Genomic DNA, 21,928 nt, shown 5'->3' with positions numbered 1-21,928 from the left:
TTTTATTTTATTCTAATTCTTCCTTCTTCTTTACGTGTTTTTTCTACACAGATTAAAATATTATCATATAAATTTATAATAGTATTTAAAAAATATAGATACACATGTTTATGATAAAATTAAAAAATGCGACTTATTAATAAAAAAAACTAGAGAAAGTTAATCAGAAAATAATATAATATTTTTTTAAAATCACCTAAACTAAGTGAAGTAGTTGATGAAATCTTTGATGAATTAGCAAAATACATTTCCAATGTTATGATCAAGTGAATGCAATCCACCGATGAGCAAGATGATGACATGATTGATACATTCTAACTTTATTTTTGAACTGTCTGAAAATTTCTTTGCAACCATCAGAAAATCCAGTTTGATTGGAGAAAAAGGAAATAAAAGGACAGAACAATTGATGGTGGCTAATGAACACTTCTTGGACAAATTCAAAAGGCATGCAAAGAAAATGACCCCAAACCTGTCATTACTCCCTTTATGGCACTGCCCAACGCCCCAACCTCACACCAAAATCAGAAAAAGAAGTTTTCAATTTAAACTGCTTAATTACATTTTTTTCTTTGCGTTTCCATCACCATTAATATTCTTTGCTTTTACTATCAACATTAACACCACGTACAAATTTAAACACAGATAACCAGACAAAACCCAAAATAGAAAAGAAAAGTTTTGATCAACCATTTATTTCCTTTCTTCCTTCTTTCTCTCTCTATCTATCTCCACGCCACTACTACTCACAAGTGATGTCTCTACCAAAGCATGCAAAACAATAAAAAAATGATATTGTTTACGGAATGATTTCCTCAAAGGATGAATAAATACAAATAGTTGGAGATAAAAGTATTTTTATAATATATAAGTGAGTGTTAATCTTGTTTAATAAACCGATTTTATAAGGTAAAGTTAGACTTAAAGTCCAATTCTTAATATGATATCATTTAGAAATTATCATAGTGAGAATGTGTTGGACATATCAGGTTATCGTTATTAGACCACCCAAACATATATAGTCCATACACAATTTATGATGTGAGGACATGTATTGAAAATCTCACATTAACTAGAAATAAGAATATTTAATAATATATAAGTAAATGTAAATTTTATGAGTTACGAGTTAATTTTATAGAGTTGAATTAGACTTAAAGCAATTCTGCTTTGATTTGTGTTGCGTTTACTACTAAGACTAATGTTTCTTGGATGTTTCGTAATCGATTAAATACTTGTCTTAAATATTGTGGAAAAATCAGGTCTAGGGTTAGTCTTATTTTTCGTGAAGGAAATGCGTGTGCTGATAAGTTGGTTAATTTAAGATTTGTTCATAGAGAATCTTTTTCATTGGTATAATAGACTACCATCTAATTTGTTCTCAAAATTCTTTATAAATAGATATAGTTTACTTCTGTATTGTTTTTGTTAACATATGTGTTTTGGTCTAGTACCCCATATTTTTGTGTTTTTTTTAATAATATTTTTTTTCATATGATGAAACGATGCTTCTTAATACAAACTTCATTTTATTATTATTTTTTCAAAATTTTATTAGATATGGTAGAAACTTAGGAATGTTTTGTATTGTTTTATAACATTATATATATGCTTTTAAAAAGTATAATTTCAAACAATTGAGCTTTAATCTGCATAGTTCCTACCAATTTTTACCTTAATCATTATTTGTGAGCGAAGGCAGGAAGAAGAACCACAATTATTTGTGTGACAGGCCATCGAATTTTGGGCTCAAACTAACCTTAAATTTAAGGTAAAAAAAAACTATCAACAATGGACATGTAACATGCAAATACACAAATGATTAACTAATACATTAATTTTGTGTTGTGTACAAAATAGACCGTTGTTCTTTGATGACATTGCGTTTACGCTGTTGCTGTTTCCCTCCCCAACCTCACTGAAGCAGAACGTTACAAAAAAGCACACGCGCCAGAATCATGTTTTAAGAACCAAAACAGAGTACAAAGAGAAAACACAAACAACAAAGTACAAAAACACCGAACACAACCGAACCGAAACTTTCTCTATATATAACTTTTCTTCTCCCACAACCTCCTCTCACCACCTACGTTGTCGTTTTGGCCTCTTCTTTCAATTCAAGAACAACCAACGTTCTTGCCACTGTTCCTATGGTTCACTTCTTCATAACTGATCGCGTCTTTTTGAATTCCGTTTAGACTAACTTTTTGTTCAAGTTATTAGTATTATCACTGTTATTCATTAGTTCTGTGTTTTGAAATTATTGCTCTTTCATGATTCTGTTCCTCTGAACTGAACTCTATTTTCTGGAATGAGGGTCTTGTTTGCCGTCTTGAAAATATCACATCTTTCCTATCTTGAAAAATCTGAGACCAAATTTTCACAGGACTCTTCTAAAAAGATAAAATTGTATAAAAAGGGATATCGGATTTGATTCACATTCATGCTTGATTATTCTTTTTTTTCTTATATAGCTTTGTTGATCGCGAGGAAGAGCTCACTCTTTGTAGTGGTCAGGTACCTGCAATTCTGGTGAGTGAACAAAGCAATCTTCATAAGCTTTTTCATTCTTTCTCTCTCTCTTTGCTGGTTTTACATGCTACGACACCAAGAACCAGTTGTGTTTGTTCACACACTTGGTTTGACACTTTTCAGCAATCAGGGTACAAATTCTATCAAATTTCGAAGATTGTTTTTGAAATAAGTGTCTTAGAAACTTAAAATACTTTGTCGTTCTCTTCTTTAAATGTTCTGTTTAAGTGTTTGTGGAACATATTTGTAGAAAACACATGTAACAGATTAAACTGTATTTAAAAATGGTAAAGAATGGTGTAAAGTGAGTTTAACTTGTTTCGTCGGAATCTGTGCCACTTCTGATGACATGTCTTCTCATGCAGACAAAGTCATTGGATTTCAAAATTTGTGATACAGCGAGTATGTCTTCTGCAACCAAGGGTGATAGGAAGACTGCAATTGATGTAGCATCGTGGATGTTCAATATAGTCACATCTGTGGGGATAATCCTTGTGAATAAAGCCCTCATGGCTACATATGGTTTCAGCTTTGGTATAGCGTTTCTATACCTTTCTCTAATCCCAGATACTTTATTCTCCACTTTCATTTTACTTTCTCTGTAGTTCATTGCTTTGAGTTACAATGCATTCGTTGAGTCTGTCTTTTAATGATCATGTGCAGTAGATATGAAAGTATTTAATACATTGAGAGAATAAAGGTGGTAGATGAATTAGAGTTACAATAACCAAGTTCTGAGAAAAACACTCGATGAATGATTTAAAATTTATTGTATAACTATTTGACCAAAGAAAGAAGAATGTAATTTATGGTTTCTTCTTATGCCAGGTAACTTTTGAAGTTCCCTACTAACATTGAGTTTTGACATTGTATATGATATACTATTATGCAGCAACAACGTTAACTGGTTTGCATTTTGCCACAACTACCTTGCTGACACTCTTTCTTAAGTGGCTGGGATATATCCAAACCTCTCATCTTCCCTTACCCGATCTTATCAAATTTGTCTTATTTGCAAATTTCTCTATCGTCGGAATGAATGTGAGTTTGATGTGGAACTCTGTCGGTTTCTATCAGGTAACATCTGGAATTTATTTTAAGTATCAAAATTTAACACTGCCAGTGAAAAATATTGGTATTTACAGTGTTTCTTCCCTTTGAAATGAAAATTTCAGATTGCTAAGCTGAGTATGATTCCGGTATCTTGTTTCCTGGAAGTCATCTTGGACAACGTACGATATTCAAGGGACACAAAGCTTAGCATTTCTCTGGTTCTCCTTGGTGTAGCTGTATGTACTGTCACTGATGTGAGCATCAATGTTAAGGGTTTCATAGCTGCTGCAGTTGCAGTTTGGAGCACCTCACTGCAGCAGTATGTAAGTAACATACTACTAACACTATCAACCCTGAGTTTGAATTGAGGCATTGCAGTAGATCAAAATTGAATTCTTTTTCATATGGTTATAGAATTGGTGAATTTGCACTTTCAGGTGTTCATGCATACTAGAGAGGGACTGATAAATTTGGAGTGTGTTAAATTTGGAGGGAACCACAGTTGAATGATAATATTTGTAATATTAATATCTATTGAAAATAAAATAGGTACACCAAATGGAATATTTCAATTATAAATGGTCACAGATAAAGAATTGTATATCTAAAACTGACACAGCAAATTTTCTTTGTAAACTTGGACAGAATTATGTAACTTTATATCAGATCATTCCAATTCTAACTCTTACTAATTTGTTTGGCATTCATGATCTATAATTTTTTGAGCTGATCCTGCACTTCTACTTTTTTGTAGTATGTGCATTTTCTTCAGCGGAAGTATTCTCTTCGATCGTTTAACTTGTTAGGTCACACTGCACCAGTACAGGCCGCAAGTTTACTGCTAGTAGGTCCCTTTGTGGACTACTGGTTGACAAACAAACGAGTTGATCACTACAACTATGGTTTGACATCCACTGTAAGCTTCTCTTTCTATATGCTACTTAATTACATGCTTTATTGATTCTTGACACGTAACTAGTGTTAATTACTATGTTGTCGTGTTTTTACCTGAATGTGCGAAATTCCAGTGCCAAATACGTGAATGTTTTTTATTCCCTGTAGCATATGTTTAGTTCAACCATAATTTTCCAGTACTTAGTAGTATCACCATATAAAAATCATGTCCACATATCGATTTCAACTCTCTTCTAGAATGTTGTTTAAAGTTGAAAGATATGCTATACAAACAAGTTGAAAAATCAAGATCCTGAATACAATACACCAACTCATTAGTGCCTAAAGACAATGACATGATTGACTAATTTGTTCCAGATAAATTAGTATGTCATGTTTATTCCAAGAATAATGTTATTTCATTAAAATTATTTCAACAAGTAACATAGTTGTTGCTTGTTTGCAATTATGTTGAAACCGAAGTAGTATTAAACTAACCTACATCTTCTCCATGTTTGTGCAGGTTTTGATCATTATCTCTTGCACCATCGCAGTAGGTACAAACCTGAGCCAGTTCATCTGCATTGGCAGGTTCACAGCCGTAACCTTCCAAGTGCTTGGTCACATGAAGACAATTCTGGTATTGTCCCTAGGATTCGTTTTCTTTGGAAAAGAAGGTCTGAATTTGCAAGTGATTCTGGGCATGCTCATTGCAATAGCGGGAATGATATGGTATGGCAATGCATCTTCTAAGCCAGAAGGGAAGGAGTATGTCAGCTTACCCGTTACTTCTACCCCAAAAACACAAGAGTATAATGTACTATCAGTATCTTCTGAAACGGATCATTAAACATAAACACAAGTTCATGTAAATAAAGTGGTGTCACCATTTTATAGCAAAATCAGGTTCCCTTTTGGGTCAGATGATTCATGTTCTGGTTTAATACCTAGAAGCAAAATATTTCCCATTTAGTTACAGATTCAAAGTCTATGCTTGCTTTGTGTTAGCATGTTGGGGGAGGACACAGAATGGTTTCACAGAAAGAGAAGAATTTGGATTTATTTCGCACCCTTTGTCTCTGTGTTCCCTGCTCATTGAAAAAACGACTTATTGATATAAAAAAAAGTGATATTTTTTCTTCTAAAAGTTGGAAAAATATGTTTTTTTTAATATTTAGGATTAGGGTTTACTTTAGGGTGATGATCTTTTACTCTCTTATATTAAATAATTTATTATGATAACAAATGAAAAGATTTAGCAAAAATTAACTTGTAACTCTTTTATTTCTAAATTTTTGGTTAATTATGTTTTTATTTTTCCAAACCCAGGACAATTTTTTAATTCATTAAATTAAAAAAAACTCATTTTAGTATGTGAAGTTTATTAAAATATAAATTTAGTCTTGAAACACTAAATTTTAAAAACTAACAGTTTTACAAAATTCATTTTAAAAAATTGGTTACCTAAACTACCTTAAGACTTTTTTATGATCCACGTATAAGATTAAATTAAATTAACTAATCGAAGATCAAACTAGATGAAAGAAAAAGTTAAAAGATTTACAGAACTAAAATACTAATTTTCTCAACAATTAAATTTGGAAGAAGGTTGGATTTTAATTAATTTTCAAGACAATTTTGGGTGTACGTAAACTATTTTCTTACAAAATTACTCACGAATGAAAAAAAAATCAATTTATTAATTGAAAATACATTTATTTATAGCATAAATTTTAATCTTTACATAGGGAATTGCAATAGATAGATTTTTTTATAAGAAGTAAATATATTTTTTTTCAGGAAGTAATTTAACGATTAGGTTTTCCCCGGAGCCAAATTAGGTTTTTCAATCTAATAAGAAAACCCAAATGCATCTTCATTCTTCTTCATCTCCAGTCTTCACTCACGCGCGTCATCTTCTCAGTCGCTACCACGTGAGTTTCCTAGTTTCACTTCCTCTCCATGTAGTGTTGCAATTGTTACTCTTAGTTTTGCTTAAATTGCATTTTCAAATTTTAATAGGTTTCGTTGCTATTTATCTAACTTGGGTTTATCTAGTTTCACGACTTTTATTTCCTTCGCCTTTTGACACTGAATTGGTGGATTGGACTCTTTTCATCAATGATGCTTGTCGACGGTAGCATTTTTCTTGTTTTTCATTCGATGTGGGGTTTCTCAGAAACATGCTTATTCTCTTTGTTAAAAACTGGATTGAAATTGGAAAATAATGTTATTCAAAACTGAACTTTACCCAGAAAAATATTCATTTACCAACTATGTGTTAATCTCGTTTGTTTTATGTATATAACCCAGGAATTTTTTTTTACACAAAAACAGAAGAAAATTTTTAATGTGAAAAACACTGTTTTTCTCGATGAAACTTTTTTGTTTTCTTTTTAAATTATAGTATTTTTGTCTTTTATATTTTGTGGCATGGAAATGGAGCTTGTCAAGCACTCTTAATATTTTATGTTATTACATGAAATTTATACGTAGTAAGGCTTGGGGAGAACTTTTGTTATTCCTATCTTTCTCCCTTGGCAGGCTGAAAAGGAATATGGGTGATCGGCAAGTAATTGAGCAACAGCACATAGGTGATCCACAGCTGCCATCTTCTCCTCCCTCAAAGGATGATATGGTTTCGTGTGTTATGGCTTTGGAAGCTGCTTTGCTTCCCTGTTTACCAGCCAGGGAACTTCAAGCAATAGACCGTTCTCCCCACCCTTCACATCAAAGTGAGTAGCTGCAAGTCTTTCAAATTTTTTACTGTGGTTTAAAAACTCATGCTAACCGTGATGGATAACTATGCATCAACCATCAGCATCAAAAGGCCTTTGAAACTTTATTTAGGGATTGCTGTTAGTCATTTTTCTATATACATGCACAATGCTTAAATTAACAATAAAATGAATTAGGAGATCAAGGAAATATATGTCTACTACTTTCTCTTAAGATTTGAGGAGTTTAAACAAGGGGAAAAACATGTTCTTTTTGAAATATTTATGTAAAAGAAAGATGTATTGAGCCTGCAGAAGTAACAGAAGAAATTTCGACTGTACCACATCCTTTCTACACTGAAAGACTGTACTTTGGTGACGTGTTGCTAAGTTGAAATGATTGCTTGGTTGAATATTACCAGTAATCTCTAATAGATGCTAGAAGTTTTAGAAGGTCAATATATCATTTTTCCCCTTTTTCAATTGAATTTATTGTGTCTAGTTTTTTTTTTCTTTTCAAAATTATGTACTCTTTATATTAAAAGGATATTTTAAAATGTTGTCCGCTGTATGTTTATTGTTTTATCAAAAGTTTTTGAGTCATTTTACTGTGAAGTAATTATTGAGTTTCAGTTACAATAAACCTTAAAGCACCATGTATCTGATACGATGATACATACACCTTCAAACTGAGAGGAAGCATAATTTCTATTTATGTGTAGTCTTGACATGCTATCAACTCGAAACGTATTATGTGATGATGGGATGGATATTTTTGTCAATTTGGGCTATTAGGTTAACCTGTCAAAGTAATTTGCCCGACATTTAAAGCTGAATAAACATCCTTTTAATAATTCTCTCATCTACAATTATAGAGGGTTCAATGTGCAATAATGCACACATTGATTATCCAGGTCAGGAAGGTAGAGCAGGGAGTGAAGAAGGGTGGTAAAAAAGTTCACATGGATGATTTTGTAGCTTACTAAATTTGTAAAGAACCATGTTTCATCAAAACCATTGACTTTGTGCAATCTAAGTATATAACCCTTAGAAATGAGTGCCAATGCCATAAACTGATGTCTGATCTTTGTATGAACATGAACTTCAGTTTTTTTACGCATGTCATTTTTCTTAATTCCATATGGGGCATAGGTTAAGTTTTGCACTATTTAGACCTTTAGCCTTAAGTAAGGTTCATATGGATTATGACACTCTTCTGGTTTGAATGCAAAGTTAGAACTTTTTCATGTATAACATGTATCACACTGTCACTAGCGTATGCTAAACAAAGCTATTGAAGTTAGTAGAAAATGGTCATGTAACCGCGACATGTATAAAGTTTAACATCAGTTGCAAGACTAATTAGGTTCACTTATGTCCTTGGACTTACAGGGAGAGGAGAAGTCTTGTCTTTGTCATAGTCCCGTGTTGGAAACTATATTTGCAAAATGTTTTTCTCTTGCAATTCTTAGTAAGTTTAATCAATCATCCAACTGAACTTTCCTGGTTTTTGGAATTTTTTTTTCAGTTGATGTGGACAGGTATGCAAGAGACTTTATGGAGGCTGCCAAGAAGCTTCAGCTTTATTTTATTAGCCTGCAACGTGAGGATAAACCAACAAAAGTTGAAATGCTCAGAAAGGTATGACATACACTATAAAATGATTTGCCATCAAACATGGAGACTGTGATTTGCCATCTAAACTTCTGCTGTATGACTTATCTTCTACGCAGGAGATTGCTCTGATGGAAGAGGAACTTAACATAAAAGATGAGCTGATAAAAAAACAAGAAAATTTAATTCAGGAATGGAAAAAAGGGTTGAAAGACCAGTTAGACAAACACAAGACTGAGTTGAACAAGGTTTAGCGTATGCTTAATGCTAGTGCTCCTTCTGCTCTTTAAATGTTTAAATTAAAAATTCGGTGCCACATTTGTGGCCTTGTCAAGTTAGCATTCCATAGCATGAAATTCCAATCACACTTAAATAGCTCAGAATTGGTGTGCATTGGATTGAATTGATTTAAAGAATATGATAATTCAAACTTATTCAGTTTAAAAAATTTGGTCTGTAGGTTCATTTTATTTTAAATTTAAACGAATTAAATTATAATTGAATCATATGTTGCCAAATTATCGCTTTCAACTTGAATCAACTTGGTCACTTGATTTTTTTTTTCTTTTTGGAACTTTATTATCTGGAGGGAACTTTATTATCTGAATCTTTCCATCACTTTTGTTATAATTTATGTTAAATTTAAATTAAATAAATTATCTCGCCAGAGGTCTATTCAGTTAAAATAGATAATGTTGTCAGAAAAACCTGATGGATGTTAAGACCGTTGTTAAATTATTGTCTTGGTTTCTAATATTATAGTAAGACACTGCTAATTTAAGTCTCTAAAATTTAATGTAATTTAATTTAATTAAAATTTAAAAATAATCCTCAAATTTAAAATTAATCAATCAATTAAAATTAATAACGTCGACTACAGTAATGTGACACGTTAAGAGCCTTGTTAGCACTTAACTTACAAGTGTCACAAAAAAAATCCTTATTTTAATGTTTAAAATTATAAAGCTTTCTCAATTTAATTAATAAAAAAAATAAATTTCTTTAATAATTGTTGAAATGAAAGAATGTCTTCTTCACATTGATTTAATTGACATCTTTATTTTCAAGAATGGAATATGAAAATGAATAGTAAACATACCAAAGTCACTTAAAAGTAAAGGGAATAAACATTAATCTTTCCCATCCTAAAACTAAAGATTAAACTACTAAATGAATAACTAAATATACCACATATTATTCTTGTATCTAAATAAAGGTTTGTTACAAAAACTAAATATAGCACATATGATCTTTTCGAAGTATTTTTTTTTATCTGTGAGCATATTATCTTCCCCTTCTTTAAGAGAATTAGTCAACAAATTATAAACTCTTAAAAAATAAAAATAAAACCTAAACATTGTTGTACGGTGAAATATAACTTTGTTTTTGTTTTGATATTTGCAAAGTAAAAAGAAAAATAAAAACTGAAGACTTTTTCATAAAGAAATTATTTACTCCCTTTATTTAATCATTAGAGTTAGTAAGATTATGAGTGATAATAGTTACTCATCAAGTTTATCTACCATTATTTTACTTATAATGTTTGTACAATTTCATCTATCAATGACTAATGTGTATAACTTATTATTATTGCTTAGACATTTAAAATGAAAATTATTTTTTTAGAGGTTATTAAAATCTATTTAGATTTTTTCAAATATTTAATCATTAATAAATTACCTTTAATATGTACTACATATTCATCATCTATGGTGAGGAAAAAAAAATAATTAGAAGAATGCTTGAATTTTATTTTATATTCTTCTCTTTAAATGTCATATTCATTTAATATAACCCTATCTAATAAAATAAAATATAATTTATTTAAATTTTATTTTTCGTAAAAGATGTAATTTCATCATCGTTATTTAACAATAACTATACTTGTATCCTTATATATTTTTATTTTATTTAAATTTGTAAATATCTTGTAAAAATCAGGCTTATACAAATAGATAAAACAAAAAAAAGTATTGCCAATTTCTCATTTGATATTAAGAAGTGTATTTGAGCCTAACTCAATGTCATCGTTTATAAGATGAGGTTTGCAATCACTTATATATTATGAAATGCTCTAATATCTAGTCGTTGTGTGATCTCCAACACATCCCTCATGCCGAGAGTAACAATTTGTGCGTGGAACAACATATTATGGATAGTTCGATAACGGTCCAATAGTAGGTGGTCTGATAAACCCACCAAAGTCAAGATAGATTTAAAATGAATATGATACCATATTATAAAATAGAATAAAGATGAACAAAAGAGTAAAAGGAAGTAAAAAAAAATATGAGAATGAATATCTCTTCTATTATATATTGAAATCAAAACAAATAGTCTGAATATATATAAGTATTACACTCGGGATCTAACAAATGAGAGAAATAACCAATCAATAAATATTAGAATCATAACAGATAAAGACAAAATAAATGTTATTCAACTCTATAAAGAAAAATAATTAAAAAATAAAAAAAATACAATTAATATTAACATCATTTATAACATCATTATGCCAATTTCTCTAATGAGATGTTTGAATCAATTTTTTCATAAATACTTATCAAAAAATAAAATAAACATATTTTTTCATAATTATATATATATATATAAAAGTGTTTATATATTTATCTCCTAAAAATGTTCAGAGAAAACATTATAAAGTATATCAAAATTTATATTCAACCATATTGAAAATTGGGAAAAGTAGAAAATAAAGAACTTTATTAAATAATATTTTTAGATTACCGATTAATAGATTAAAAGAATTTTTTTGTATTAAAAATTATGCAAGAATATATGTTATGAAAAATGACAAAAGAATTCATTTTGTATAATATAACAAAACCTTTTTCTTTTTAATTTCTTACAAAATCGTTTCTTCTATTGGTGACGGAAAATAAAAAAGACACCCAAAAAATTGTTTTTTTTTATGGACACACAATCTCCGTTTTTCTCATATTTGCTTTGCGAGGAGGCGCAGAGGTCATGTTCGAATATCACGTGTCATCGATAAAAAAGCGAATGCAAAAAAAAATCTCATAATTGCAATTGCGCAAAAGAAGAACAGTATAAGATAAGAAGAAGAAACTGAAATATCATTGAGACCAGAACAAAGAAAATAAAAAATAAAATAAAAATTGCAAAGTGAGCAATTAACATCATAATTCGTTGTTCTCTGTTCGACTAATCACAAGATCCGCGGCACTCTCAGTACTTCTCCGGTCATAGGTTTGTTCTCTGACATACTTTGTTTTTTGTGAATTTTGCTATGTATTTATGTATGTTTGTCATTTACATCTGTGCCTGTTTCTTGATAATTAAACTAAGGTTTGGTTTGCTATGCTTTATTTGTTTTTTCCTGGTAAATTTTCTGAGCTCTGAACAATGGTTAAATAATTACGTAGAATATAATTTTATTGGTTTTTCAGTTATTGAATTATTACGTGTATATATGAATATATTGGTGTGATTTTAGGTTAGTTTCGGTTAAGTGAATGTTAATCTCAAATTTTGTGCTCTCCAGAAGTTGGTTGTTCTGATGCCAAATTGAGCATTCGTTTTGTTATCCTTGATTTTTTTATTTTGTTCTAGAGTTTCTGGGTTTGGTAAAGCAAATGAGTTAAATTTCAGATATGGTTTCATAATAAACTATTTCTTCACCTCTTCTAAATTGCAAGCTGCTGATAGTATCTTGCAATCTTTATTTAGTTGAAATTGCTATGTTTATGTCATTCAATTATGCTGATTTATGTAGTTTTCTCTTCTCGCAGGTGTAATCTAATCAAAGGAACTTAACAGGAAGCAAATTTAAGTTGGTACAGTTTCCTTTTTGTAAAACAGCATGTCCCTGGGTACTTCCAAAGCAGTTTTTCAGGTTCTGTCCAGGGCTGTGCCTCAAACTGGGTATAATGAGCCTCGTGTGAACTCTTTACATTCCGAGTTTGGAGTAAAATGTATGAAGAAAAGATCCTCAAGGAAAAGGGATTTAACAGTGTGTTATAGCATGCTCCAAAGTCGGTTAAGAACTCATCAATTTCAGTGGATGGGTGTCAGTTTGCATGACCATAATAAAACCTACAGTCGCCCATGGTTAAAGACATGCAAATGCCAACGGGCTGAAAGTGCCAGTGGCGTAGCCGGAGGAGATGGAAATGGATCGAGACTTTTGAATGATGTTGAAACATCAAATTCAGCAAGCAATGTGATGAATACAAAGCATATCTTAGAGTTTGAAGATGTCCAAGTCCATCAGTTGAAACAGAAAGAGGTTTTGGCATCTAATGTTTCAAATGGAACTATTAAAGACAGCTTTGACATCTCCATTGAGGAAGAAGCATGGGATTTACTAAGGGAGTCTGTAGTTTACTATTGTAACAATCCCATCGGAACTATTGCTGCAAAGGACCCAACCAGTTCAAATACTTTGAATTATGACCAGGTCTTTATTCGTGATTTCATTCCTTCAGGAGTTGCCTTCCTATTGAAGGGGGAGTATGATATTGTTCGGAATTTTATCCTTTATACACTTCAGTTGCAGGTAATGTCTTGGAATCTTAGTCGAATGACATAATGTGTGCTGGTAACAGCTAAATTTGATTCAACTTGGTCATTTACACTCCTTAGATATGTATTTTCATTTTTAATTGATCATTCCAGAGTCATGCAATTGCTATTTGTGTTATTCCTTTCTACAAATCTAACTATCGTTGTTTCTCCATTGGCTCGTAACTTTTTTGGTGAATAAAGTAAAATACTGGTTTTCTTTTAAGAAACATGCTGAAAAAGGCTTGTGTTTGGCAATTAGTATTGATGTGAATTGGCCACGGATAGAACACCACCGGTCTCATCTGCTGCACATAATTAATGAAAAGGACATTAAATAATACTTTTCATTAGTAATATTTTTTTGTTAGCACTTCATCTGTCTTAACTTGTGAAAAAACAACCATTTGGGGGAGGGGGGAAGTCCTCAAATTCTTATCAAGAAGTACTTTGTTGTTTCTGATACGTTTTAAACCAACACATCCATATTTCAGAGCTGGGAGAAAACAATGGATTGTCATAGTCCAGGACAAGGTTTGATGCCTGCAAGTTTTAAAGTTCGGACAGTTCCTCTAGATGGTGATGATTCTGCAACAGAAGAAGTTTTGGATCCTGACTTTGGAGAGGCAGCCATTGGGCGTGTTGCTCCTGTTGATTCTGGTAAAATAAATAATAAAAAAAATAGATTATTTTTTTAAATTGCAGATCAAGCTTTCTATAATTCTTCTTGGTCTGCTGAACGTATTTCACATGTGATCTTAGGATTGTGGTGGATTATTTTGTTACGAGCATATGGAAAGTGCTCTGGTGATCTATCAGTTCAAGAGAGAGTTGATGTGCAAACAGGAATTAAGATGATTTTGAGGTTGTGTCTTGCTGATGGCTTTGATATGTTCCCGACCTTATTAGTAACAGATGGTTCTTGCATGATAGATCGGAGGATGGGAATTCATGGGCATCCTTTGGAGATTCAGGTAAATAAGATTGTCTTTCTTCAATTGTTAGACATTTGTATATTTGTATTTTGTAAGGTCAGGATTGAAAAAATGCTGCTTATTTATGATTATACATTTGCTTAGATTAGGAGAAAATTTGCACTTATGTGTACCATTTTGACAAGAAGCAAGAAGAAATTTTGATGTTATAGATTGAGGACCTGCATCATTCCTATGCCTTATTCTTATTAATGATTGAGCTTTCTCTTATTTTACTTTTAAGAGGGTGGTGATATTAGGTGTGTATGCATTTGAAAGTAGTTGATTTTACATATTTTTATGCTTGAAAGATTCAACTTCACCTTAGTTTTAACAGGTATGAAAAAATTAGTTATATTCTCGTGAATAAAGGGATTATGGTATAAGAGTTTGAATTGATTGGTGATAGGAATTGATAGTCAATGACAGTGAAGGCATTTATGTGTAGAAAATAAGTGTTTTAGGAATCAATTCTGCATTAGAAGCCCCTAGATGGCAGTTATATGTAGAAAATAACAGCTTATAGTTAGTTTTGTATTAGAAACTGAAGGATGAAAGTTTTGTGTAGAAAATAACTGGCGGTAGTTATGTATTAGGAGTTTTTGACAGTAGGTTGTGTCATCAGGTGTATCAAGTTATTTTTCTGGGACAGCAAGTGTATTGCAATATTGTGTTTGATTTCAGTGTTAAATATTGTATTGCAATATTGTGTGTGATTTCACTGTTAAATATTATTATTGAAACTCAACGAAATATTATGCATTTATTGTATAGCAGTTTATGAGAAACTAATATCTGATTTAGAGCAAACGAAATGTCCTCTAATCATGTGAAATTAATATAATAAAGCCTATGTAAACCAGTATATGTCTGTATTGGCACACTTGTTTTTTCAGCATCTCTGTGCCTACTATTCCTTCTCTTCAACAATTATCTTTCATTAATTTTATCTGATGGTGTTCTAATAATTGAAGAACAAGGTTGGAGTGCTGGCTAAATTCATATTTGTAGGCAGCAGCAGCAGTAAAACTATCTTAGATACATTAGAGTTCATAAATTTATCCTTTTTGGAAAGGAGTGGTGTTAAATAAACTAAAAAAATATTAAAGTTAATCAATATGAAGTGATATTATATATTCAAATGCTATTGGGCTTAAAAATTAAACCAATAAATTATTGAAATTACAAACATGAGACATCTCTTTCCTAGATTAAGAAGGCAACAGAAGGCTCCATAGCTTTTATTATTTTGGGCTTGCACTTTAGTAACATGTATTGATACTACTTGATACCTATTTTTGTAATGCTTAGACACATTCTTTCTTTCGTTATTTTGCCTGCCCTTATGTTAGTTAAGAAGTGAATTCTTGTAATAAAGTTGTGTAATTTCTCCTTTCTAACAATTAATTGACTGACATAAGTTAAGACATCATACCCCTAGCTCTCATCATATACAATTACCGCCCTAGCTCTCATCATATACAATTACCGCCCTAGCTCTCATCATATACAATTACCTATGTCTTTATAAAATGCCTTGTTTAAGTCACAACAACATGAATTAATTGATTTTGTTGCTCCGTTCCATTTTGTAAATATAACAATATCTTAATAAATATTTTTCCCTTTTGGAAAATGAAGGAATTACGCACGGAGAAGGTAAAAACGGATCTTTGATACAATTTTACCAAACTCACTATTACAGTTTACCTGTTCTGTTTTTAAATTTTGTTTATATTCTCGTCTAATAACTTTCTATTTTTTTAAGAAAAAATTGTATGTCTGAGATACTTATAATTAGAGATGAAGTTAGTATTCATGTATCTTTTCTAATGTTTATTATATTTTTCTTCTTGTTTTATTTTTCTGTTTCTAGGCACTGTTTTATTCTGCCTTACTCTGTGCACGTGAGATGCTTACTCCAGAGGATGGATCAGCTGATCTTATACGGGCACTGAACAACCGTCTGGTAGCTCTTTCATTTCATATTAGAGAATACTATTGGATTGATATGAAAAAATTAAATGAGATCTACCGTTACACGACAGAGGAGTACTCCTATGATGCAGTTAACAAGTTCAACATATACCCAGACCAGATTTCTTCCTGGTTAGTGGAATGGATGCCAAACAAAGGAGGCTATTTAATTGGGAACCTACAACCAGCTCACATGGATTTCCGATTTTTTTCACTGGGAAACTTGTGGTCTGTTGTAAACAGTTTGGCCACAGTGGAGCAATCGCATGCCATATTGGATCTTATTGAGGCCAAATGGTCAGATTTAGTGGCAGATATGCCATTCAAGATTTGTTATCCTGCTCTTGATGGTCAGGAGTGGCAGATAATCACCGGCAGTGATCCTAAGAACACGTATTGCATCTAATTTTCTGTGTTTGTGCCTTCTTGTTATTCTATTTTATTTTTCATCAAATGATTTTTATATTTTTATTTTTTGGCAGGCCTTGGTCCTACCATAATGCAGGCTCCTGGCCGACACTGCTCTGGCAGGTTGTTACAGTGGCAAAGTTTGACACTTGAATGAATCTCTCTAGTTGAAGCTGTTCTGGTTTAAAGTTTCTATTTCTTTTTTCTCCTTAGCTCTTATTAGCTAGACGTGTGACTGAACCAGTTTAGTTGTCTTTGTTTAGCCACTAATGTCCCATTTATTTTATTTACGTATAAAATCCTTTTCTTAGTGTACTTGGCTTGTTTATACAAGAATCGCAAGTTGGAAATATGAGGTTCAAGCCTTTAACATGAAACATGCCTATTGCAGCTCACAGTTGCATGCATAAAGATGAAGCGAACACATATTGCTGCAAAGGCTGTTGAGATTGCTGAGAGACGCATATCAAGAGACAGGTGGCCAGAATATTATGACACCAAGAGATCTCGACTCATTGGAAAGCAATCTCGACTATATCAGACTTGGTCAATTGCTGGATACCTTGTGGCTAAGCTGCTTCTTGCAGATCCAAGTAAAGCAAACATACTGATCACTGAAGAGGATTCTGAGCTTGTGAATGCTTTGATTAGTGCCAATCCCAGAGGAAAGCGTGGGCGCAAAAATTTGAAGCAAACTTACATTGTATGAGTGTTTAATTGCAACTCATGTCAATTCATTTTTCTTCTGATTGTTAGCACTTCAGCAGATGTTATTCTAGCTAGCTAGATACGCCAGGAATATGCGAAAATTGTTGTACTTGGTTGGTTGTGATGAAATTACAAAATACTAGTACAAGTGTATATGAATGTATTACTGAAAAATGATGTCAATAATTCAGGTGCAGGATTGTAAGTAGCACACACAAGATACCATTAACCATAGATTACGAGGAGACTTCATGGTGTTAATTTTTTAGAGAAAAAGCCTAGTTTTGCTCCTCTTTGCACATCATAGAATACTATAGTGAATGAATTTGTAATGGAAGGAAAAGTGCAGTGGTACGATTAGAATTCATGGTTAGCCACTCAGTATTGGACCATAAATTGCCCTACTCTAATAAGAGATCAAATGGATATGGCAACTATCACTAAGAAAAACACGAAGAAATTGGAGCTGACTTTGGGAGTCTATTGTGGTTATGCAAATTGTGCCACCCAGTCTCTTATATGCACCTCCCTTTTTTCTTCTATGTATTTTGAATTTTTTTTTTTTAAAAAATATCTTGTATAACACATTTAACATATAAGTAAAATGTATTAAAGCTGAAAAATATGTTGACAAAGGTGTAAATTGAATAGTAAAATTTGCAAAATGATTATAATTTAGTAGTAAAGAGTAATTAAATCTAAAAAAATTTAAACCCTGATTTTTTTAATGTATCTGTACTTACCCGATTTTGAGAAATGCAAGAAATATTTATAATCATACATAACACAATATTTATCCGTTATATATATATATATATATATATATATATATATAATTGATTATAATAGAGTGATTATATTGGCGGTCATAAGTCCCTCAAAATCTATAAATTATTAGATAAATAAGTTTTATTATATTGACCAATTGTAGTTTATGATTTTTGATCAATTTTATTTATCTATCGTGTTCATTAGTTTACTTGAATTAATAACACTTGAATGAATTTATTTCTACATTCAATGTTTAATTATTTGTTTTGAACGATTTTAATTGTACATCGAATATCTTTTTAATCCAATCTTTAGTCATTTATTTTGAATGATTAAGTTAATTTTATCAATATCTTTGTGTGATATTTTAATTATTTAATTTGAATGACTTCACTATATACACTAAATAACTTTAATTATTATTTTAATAATTTATTTTGATGACTTAATTATATGTATCAAATAATTTTTATAAGATATTTTAACATTTTATTTTGAACAACTTTATTATATATATTGAATACTTTAATCCAATGTTAATGTTTTAGTTGTTTACTTTAAATAACTTAATTATATATACGGAATAAATTTTGATTCAATTTTTAATTTAATGTTTTAGTCTTCTACAAGGTGCCATAGAATAGAAGTCGAAACGGTGTTTAAAGGTGGCGTAACCTTATAGTTTATAGATAGTAAACTGATTATAAATTAACAAATATAAAAATAAACATATAATTTAGTCTTTATTTATTTTTATTACATTCTCCTTCCTCAAAATTGTTTATTCTCACTGTTTTTTCTCAGTATTGTGGAGTAGTTGCAAAACCCTAATCCATAAGGTTTCCATAACTTCTCTACACCTGTAAGTTTTTCTGCGACTCTCTCTCCCAGTGTGTTTGATGATGGTTGGGTCCTCAAAGTTTTGGTTCATCCTCATTTATGCAAATTCTATTTTATTCTTCATGACATTAACTACAATTTCTTGCTCTCAAAATTGAATATATATGTACTAACTACGTAGAGTTTGGTCAAATGCTGGGAAAAAATGGGAAAGAAAGAAATGTGGAGGGAAATAAATAAATGGGACAGTGAAAATAATTTTCTTTGTTAAGAAAATAAGACAAATTTAAAGTGAAGTGGATAAGGGAATTGATAGGTTCAAGAAATCTCATTTTCGTGTTTCTTTCCTTTTCTTTAACGGGCCAATGCTCTTGTTGCAGATTTAAGCCAGAAGAAGCTATGAAGTCGTTCGATATAAATGGAACTACTCTGTCTCTTGCACTCTACGCTGATGTCACCAATTCAAAGTTAGTCGTTCTCTCTCTCATGGGGTTGTTACCATTAAGTATAAGCCAAGATAGTGATCAGCTTGCTTGTGATTTAGAATTAAATTTAAGATTTTCTTTTATCATGGAAGCTATATAAAAGGTATTTGTTATTAACTGAATTATGTTGAAGTCAAATTTCTTTATTCTGCCATTGGGCATGGATATAAGGGGAATGCTTTTTTTGGATAACTTTGAAATATTGCTTTCTATATAAGACACAACAGAAGGGATCACTTCACCTCAAAATTCGGTTTAAACGTAGTTAGAGTTTGATTTGCATTTGCTTGTTATAACAAGTAAGAACATTATGCACTAGTAGTGCAGTTACAGTAGTTAATCTGTGATAATTGATGAGCCAGGTTCTCTTACATTATGCACTAGTAGTGCAGTTACTGTAGTTTGGCTAATTGCAAAAGTTTTTCTATTTATGGTCATATGCCAATCTATAAAAGTAAATATACAGCACACACTGTAAAAGACTTTATCTATTTATCTGTAGTTGATTCAAAAGATTGTGAACCTGCTCATAGCTAAAGTGTGTTATGAAATTGATATTCTCACAGAGAACTCTTGGAAAGTATGCAAACCGGGACTCTGAAGCCAGAAGTTGCATTCCTCAATGCTTTACTTGTATGATTTCTTATTATTTGTATTTTATGTCAAAACCATTTTTATGTCATTTACTAACACAAGAAGGTGATGTTATTAGAGAAAAGTATGCAGAAGTATTTATGGTTGGATCCACCAATTTCTAAAGAGGATTTAATAGTTTTACTCGTTTCTTTCTCTTTCAATCTGTGACTACCATCTCATGTGAGTATGTAACACTTGAAGGTCCTAATTATGCTGGTGCTTAAACTTTTAGCAATAACAATTATCAACACTTTTACTTCTTTCTCATGTTACCATTGTTATCAACTGAACCAGAATCCAAATATTTTCCCTGTTCTAGCGGCTGCATACAAGACTCTAGTAGCCAAGCACGAGACTCATTGACCACACGCACTCCTCATTCAGAGCTCGTTTACAACTACTCAGGGTCCAAGCATGTAATTATGCATTGCCATTTAACCTGTTATTGTTCATATTTTCAATTAGAGTACTTACTTTGGCATTTCTTGTGACTAGATTACTGAATCTTTGAAAAGATGTGGCATCTCTGACAGCACAATTTATATCCTTGCTGCTCGATTTGCGGCTTCTCCTGATGAGGTGAGATAATTCTACATTAAAACATAGCACACATTTATTTCTTTCACCCACATAACTAAAGTGATCTCTGTATCTTTACTAGATACAAGCTATAGAGAATCTCGTAAATGGCAAAGAGATTGACCTGGAGGAGCTAGAAGGGAGAGCAAACCAATCCCAGATACAGAAGGTTTGTAATAGCTCTGATCCAAATGACTTTGTATCTTTTTGTGCATGTATAGCATATTCAGTAATTTGTTATCATTCAGCATTACAAGATATCTGCACCGGAACTTGGAGTATCATCACTTGCTGATGCAATAGTTTGCCGAATAGCTGCTCGTGATGCCTTATGAGAAGAATGAGTGTGATCTGCTTGTATACTACCAGTTTCCCTATCTCTCCTTGATCGACTGTAGAACATGTCATAAAATTTTTAATGAAAGCTTTAGGCTTGCATTATACATACTTTAGCTTTCATCTGTGATAATTTTGATTTTACTGCAATTGTCATTTTTACTGCATTATCATTTCTTGCGGAAAATCTGAAAGTAAGTTGGTCATTTTGTTCTGGTATAATGTTCATGTCGTGAAAAAACTAAAATTGAAACTTCCCTGAGTTCTCAATTTGACTTCTCTATATATCCATTGTCGTGTTTTACACGTGGCAAGAGTCTCACGTAATCTAGAGACATAATTTTTCAAAGGGTTTATTTACCAACTTGTACCTAAAATGTACAAAGTGGCTAACTAAAGGTGTGGGTTTTCACACATGAGCCTAATGTATTGGACCTCAGATTCAACGTAGTTAAAAATCTGTCAATTTTCCCCTTTCGCATGTCGGTGTTTTTTTAATATTACCGTTTAGGATGATATTCCATTTCCTGAAAACGTAGGATACTTATCTCCCATGGTTCTTTTATACCATTCCACAACTTACCTCTCTTTCTTGGAAAATCTACGATGTATTCTCTTCGTGATGTATAAATAGTGATTTGTACTTTTGTCAGTTTTGTAATCTCTGTATATTATTCTACAGGTTCATGTTGTAACTTAAGGTTTGTATAAAATATAACAGATAAATCCTCAAGGACATTGCTTTTATCATGTCTTAGGAAATTATATTGTTCCTGAACTCAATTATTTATTACTTCATATACTCGTCCATAACTTACTACATGCATCCATGCATACCTGTTTAAATGTGCTTGACTTG

The 21,928-nt window shown here is 31.5% G+C and overlaps 3 protein-coding genes and 1 pseudogene across 5 annotated transcripts; all 4 read left to right on the top strand.

The window, feature by feature from the left end:
- Positions 1–1,882: 1,882 nt before the first annotated feature.
- Positions 1,883–5,548, top strand: LOC137812433 (UDP-rhamnose/UDP-galactose transporter 4). Of its 2 annotated transcripts, XM_068614402.1 has the most exons (7): positions 1,883–2,153; positions 2,475–2,532; positions 2,898–3,066; positions 3,425–3,609; positions 3,708–3,908; positions 4,340–4,501; positions 5,003–5,548. In XM_068614402.1, exons 3-7 carry the CDS (start codon positions 2,937–2,939, stop codon positions 5,327–5,329), a joined length of 1,005 nt encoding a protein of 334 aa, XP_068470503.1. In that variant the 5' UTR covers positions 1,883–2,153; positions 2,475–2,532; positions 2,898–2,936; the 3' UTR covers positions 5,330–5,548. The 2 variants fall into 2 exon arrangements, with proteins under 2 accessions (XP_068470503.1, XP_090155083.1); XM_090298957.1 differs by lacking the exons at positions 1,883–2,153; positions 2,475–2,532 and having other exon boundaries at positions 2,877–3,066.
- A 730-nt stretch (positions 5,549–6,278) lies between these two features.
- Positions 6,279–9,188, top strand: LOC137812432 (mediator of RNA polymerase II transcription subunit-like protein). Its single transcript, XM_068614401.2, has 4 exons — positions 6,279–6,413; positions 7,024–7,214; positions 8,725–8,837; positions 8,930–9,188. The coding sequence occupies exons 2-4, from the start codon at positions 7,037–7,039 to the stop codon at positions 9,062–9,064; spliced, it is 426 nt and encodes a 141-aa protein (XP_068470502.1). The 5' UTR covers positions 6,279–6,413; positions 7,024–7,036; the 3' UTR covers positions 9,065–9,188.
- A 2,529-nt stretch (positions 9,189–11,717) lies between these two features.
- LOC137812431 (neutral/alkaline invertase 3, chloroplastic) lies at positions 11,718–17,575 on the top strand. The gene is made up of 7 exons (XM_068614400.1): positions 11,718–12,041; positions 12,584–13,350; positions 13,850–14,015; positions 14,118–14,329; positions 16,206–16,699; positions 16,789–16,837; positions 17,106–17,575. Exons 2-7 carry the CDS (start codon positions 12,655–12,657, stop codon positions 17,421–17,423), a joined length of 1,935 nt encoding a protein of 644 aa, XP_068470501.1. The 5' UTR covers positions 11,718–12,041; positions 12,584–12,654; the 3' UTR covers positions 17,424–17,575.
- Positions 17,576–18,909: 1,334 nt separating this feature from the next.
- LOC137812430 (uncharacterized) lies at positions 18,910–21,202 on the top strand (annotated as a pseudogene). Its single transcript, XR_011081254.2, has 7 exons — positions 18,910–19,055; positions 19,414–19,500; positions 20,085–20,151; positions 20,449–20,570; positions 20,650–20,733; positions 20,816–20,902; positions 20,982–21,202. The product of XR_011081254.2 is annotated as an uncharacterized LOC137812430 (transcript).
- The last annotated feature ends 726 nt before the right edge of the window (positions 21,203–21,928 follow it).

Source organism: Phaseolus vulgaris, chromosome 2 (assembly GCF_051622355.1).
Source record: "Phaseolus vulgaris cultivar YP4 chromosome 2, ASM5162235v1, whole genome shotgun sequence".
In the NCBI taxonomy this organism is placed as follows: Eukaryota; Viridiplantae; Streptophyta; class Magnoliopsida; order Fabales; family Fabaceae; genus Phaseolus; species Phaseolus vulgaris.
The sequence above is the reverse complement of the archived record's forward strand: the minus strand, read 5'-3'. Positions and strand labels throughout refer to the sequence as shown.

Bases quoted from the DNA above. Each gene is read 5' to 3' on its own strand.
- LOC137812432 (XM_068614401.2), top strand. From the start codon at position 7,037: ATGGGTGATCGGCAAGTAATTGAGCAACAGCACATAGGTGATCCACAG. The intron at 7,215-8,724 runs GTGAGTAGCTGC...TTTTTTTTTCAG, and splicing joins TCCCCACCCTTCACATCAAA to TTGATGTGGACAGGTATGCA. The intron at 8,838-8,929 runs GTATGACATACA...TCTTCTACGCAG, and splicing joins AAGTTGAAATGCTCAGAAAG to GAGATTGCTCTGATGGAAGA.
- LOC137812433 (XM_090298957.1), top strand. From the start codon at position 2,877: ATGACATGTCTTCTCATGCAGACAAAGTCATTGGATTTCAAAATTTGT. The intron at 3,067-3,424 runs GTATAGCGTTTC...ACTATTATGCAG, and splicing joins TACATATGGTTTCAGCTTTG to CAACAACGTTAACTGGTTTG. The intron at 3,909-4,339 runs GTAAGTAACATA...ACTTTTTTGTAG, and splicing joins GCACCTCACTGCAGCAGTAT to TATGTGCATTTTCTTCAGCG.
- LOC137812431 (XM_068614400.1), top strand. From the start codon at position 12,655: ATGTCCCTGGGTACTTCCAAAGCAGTTTTTCAGGTTCTGTCCAGGGCT. The intron at 13,351-13,849 runs GTAATGTCTTGG...TCCATATTTCAG, and splicing joins TTTATACACTTCAGTTGCAG to AGCTGGGAGAAAACAATGGA. The intron at 14,330-16,205 runs GTAAATAAGATT...TTCTGTTTCTAG, and splicing joins GGCATCCTTTGGAGATTCAG to GCACTGTTTTATTCTGCCTT.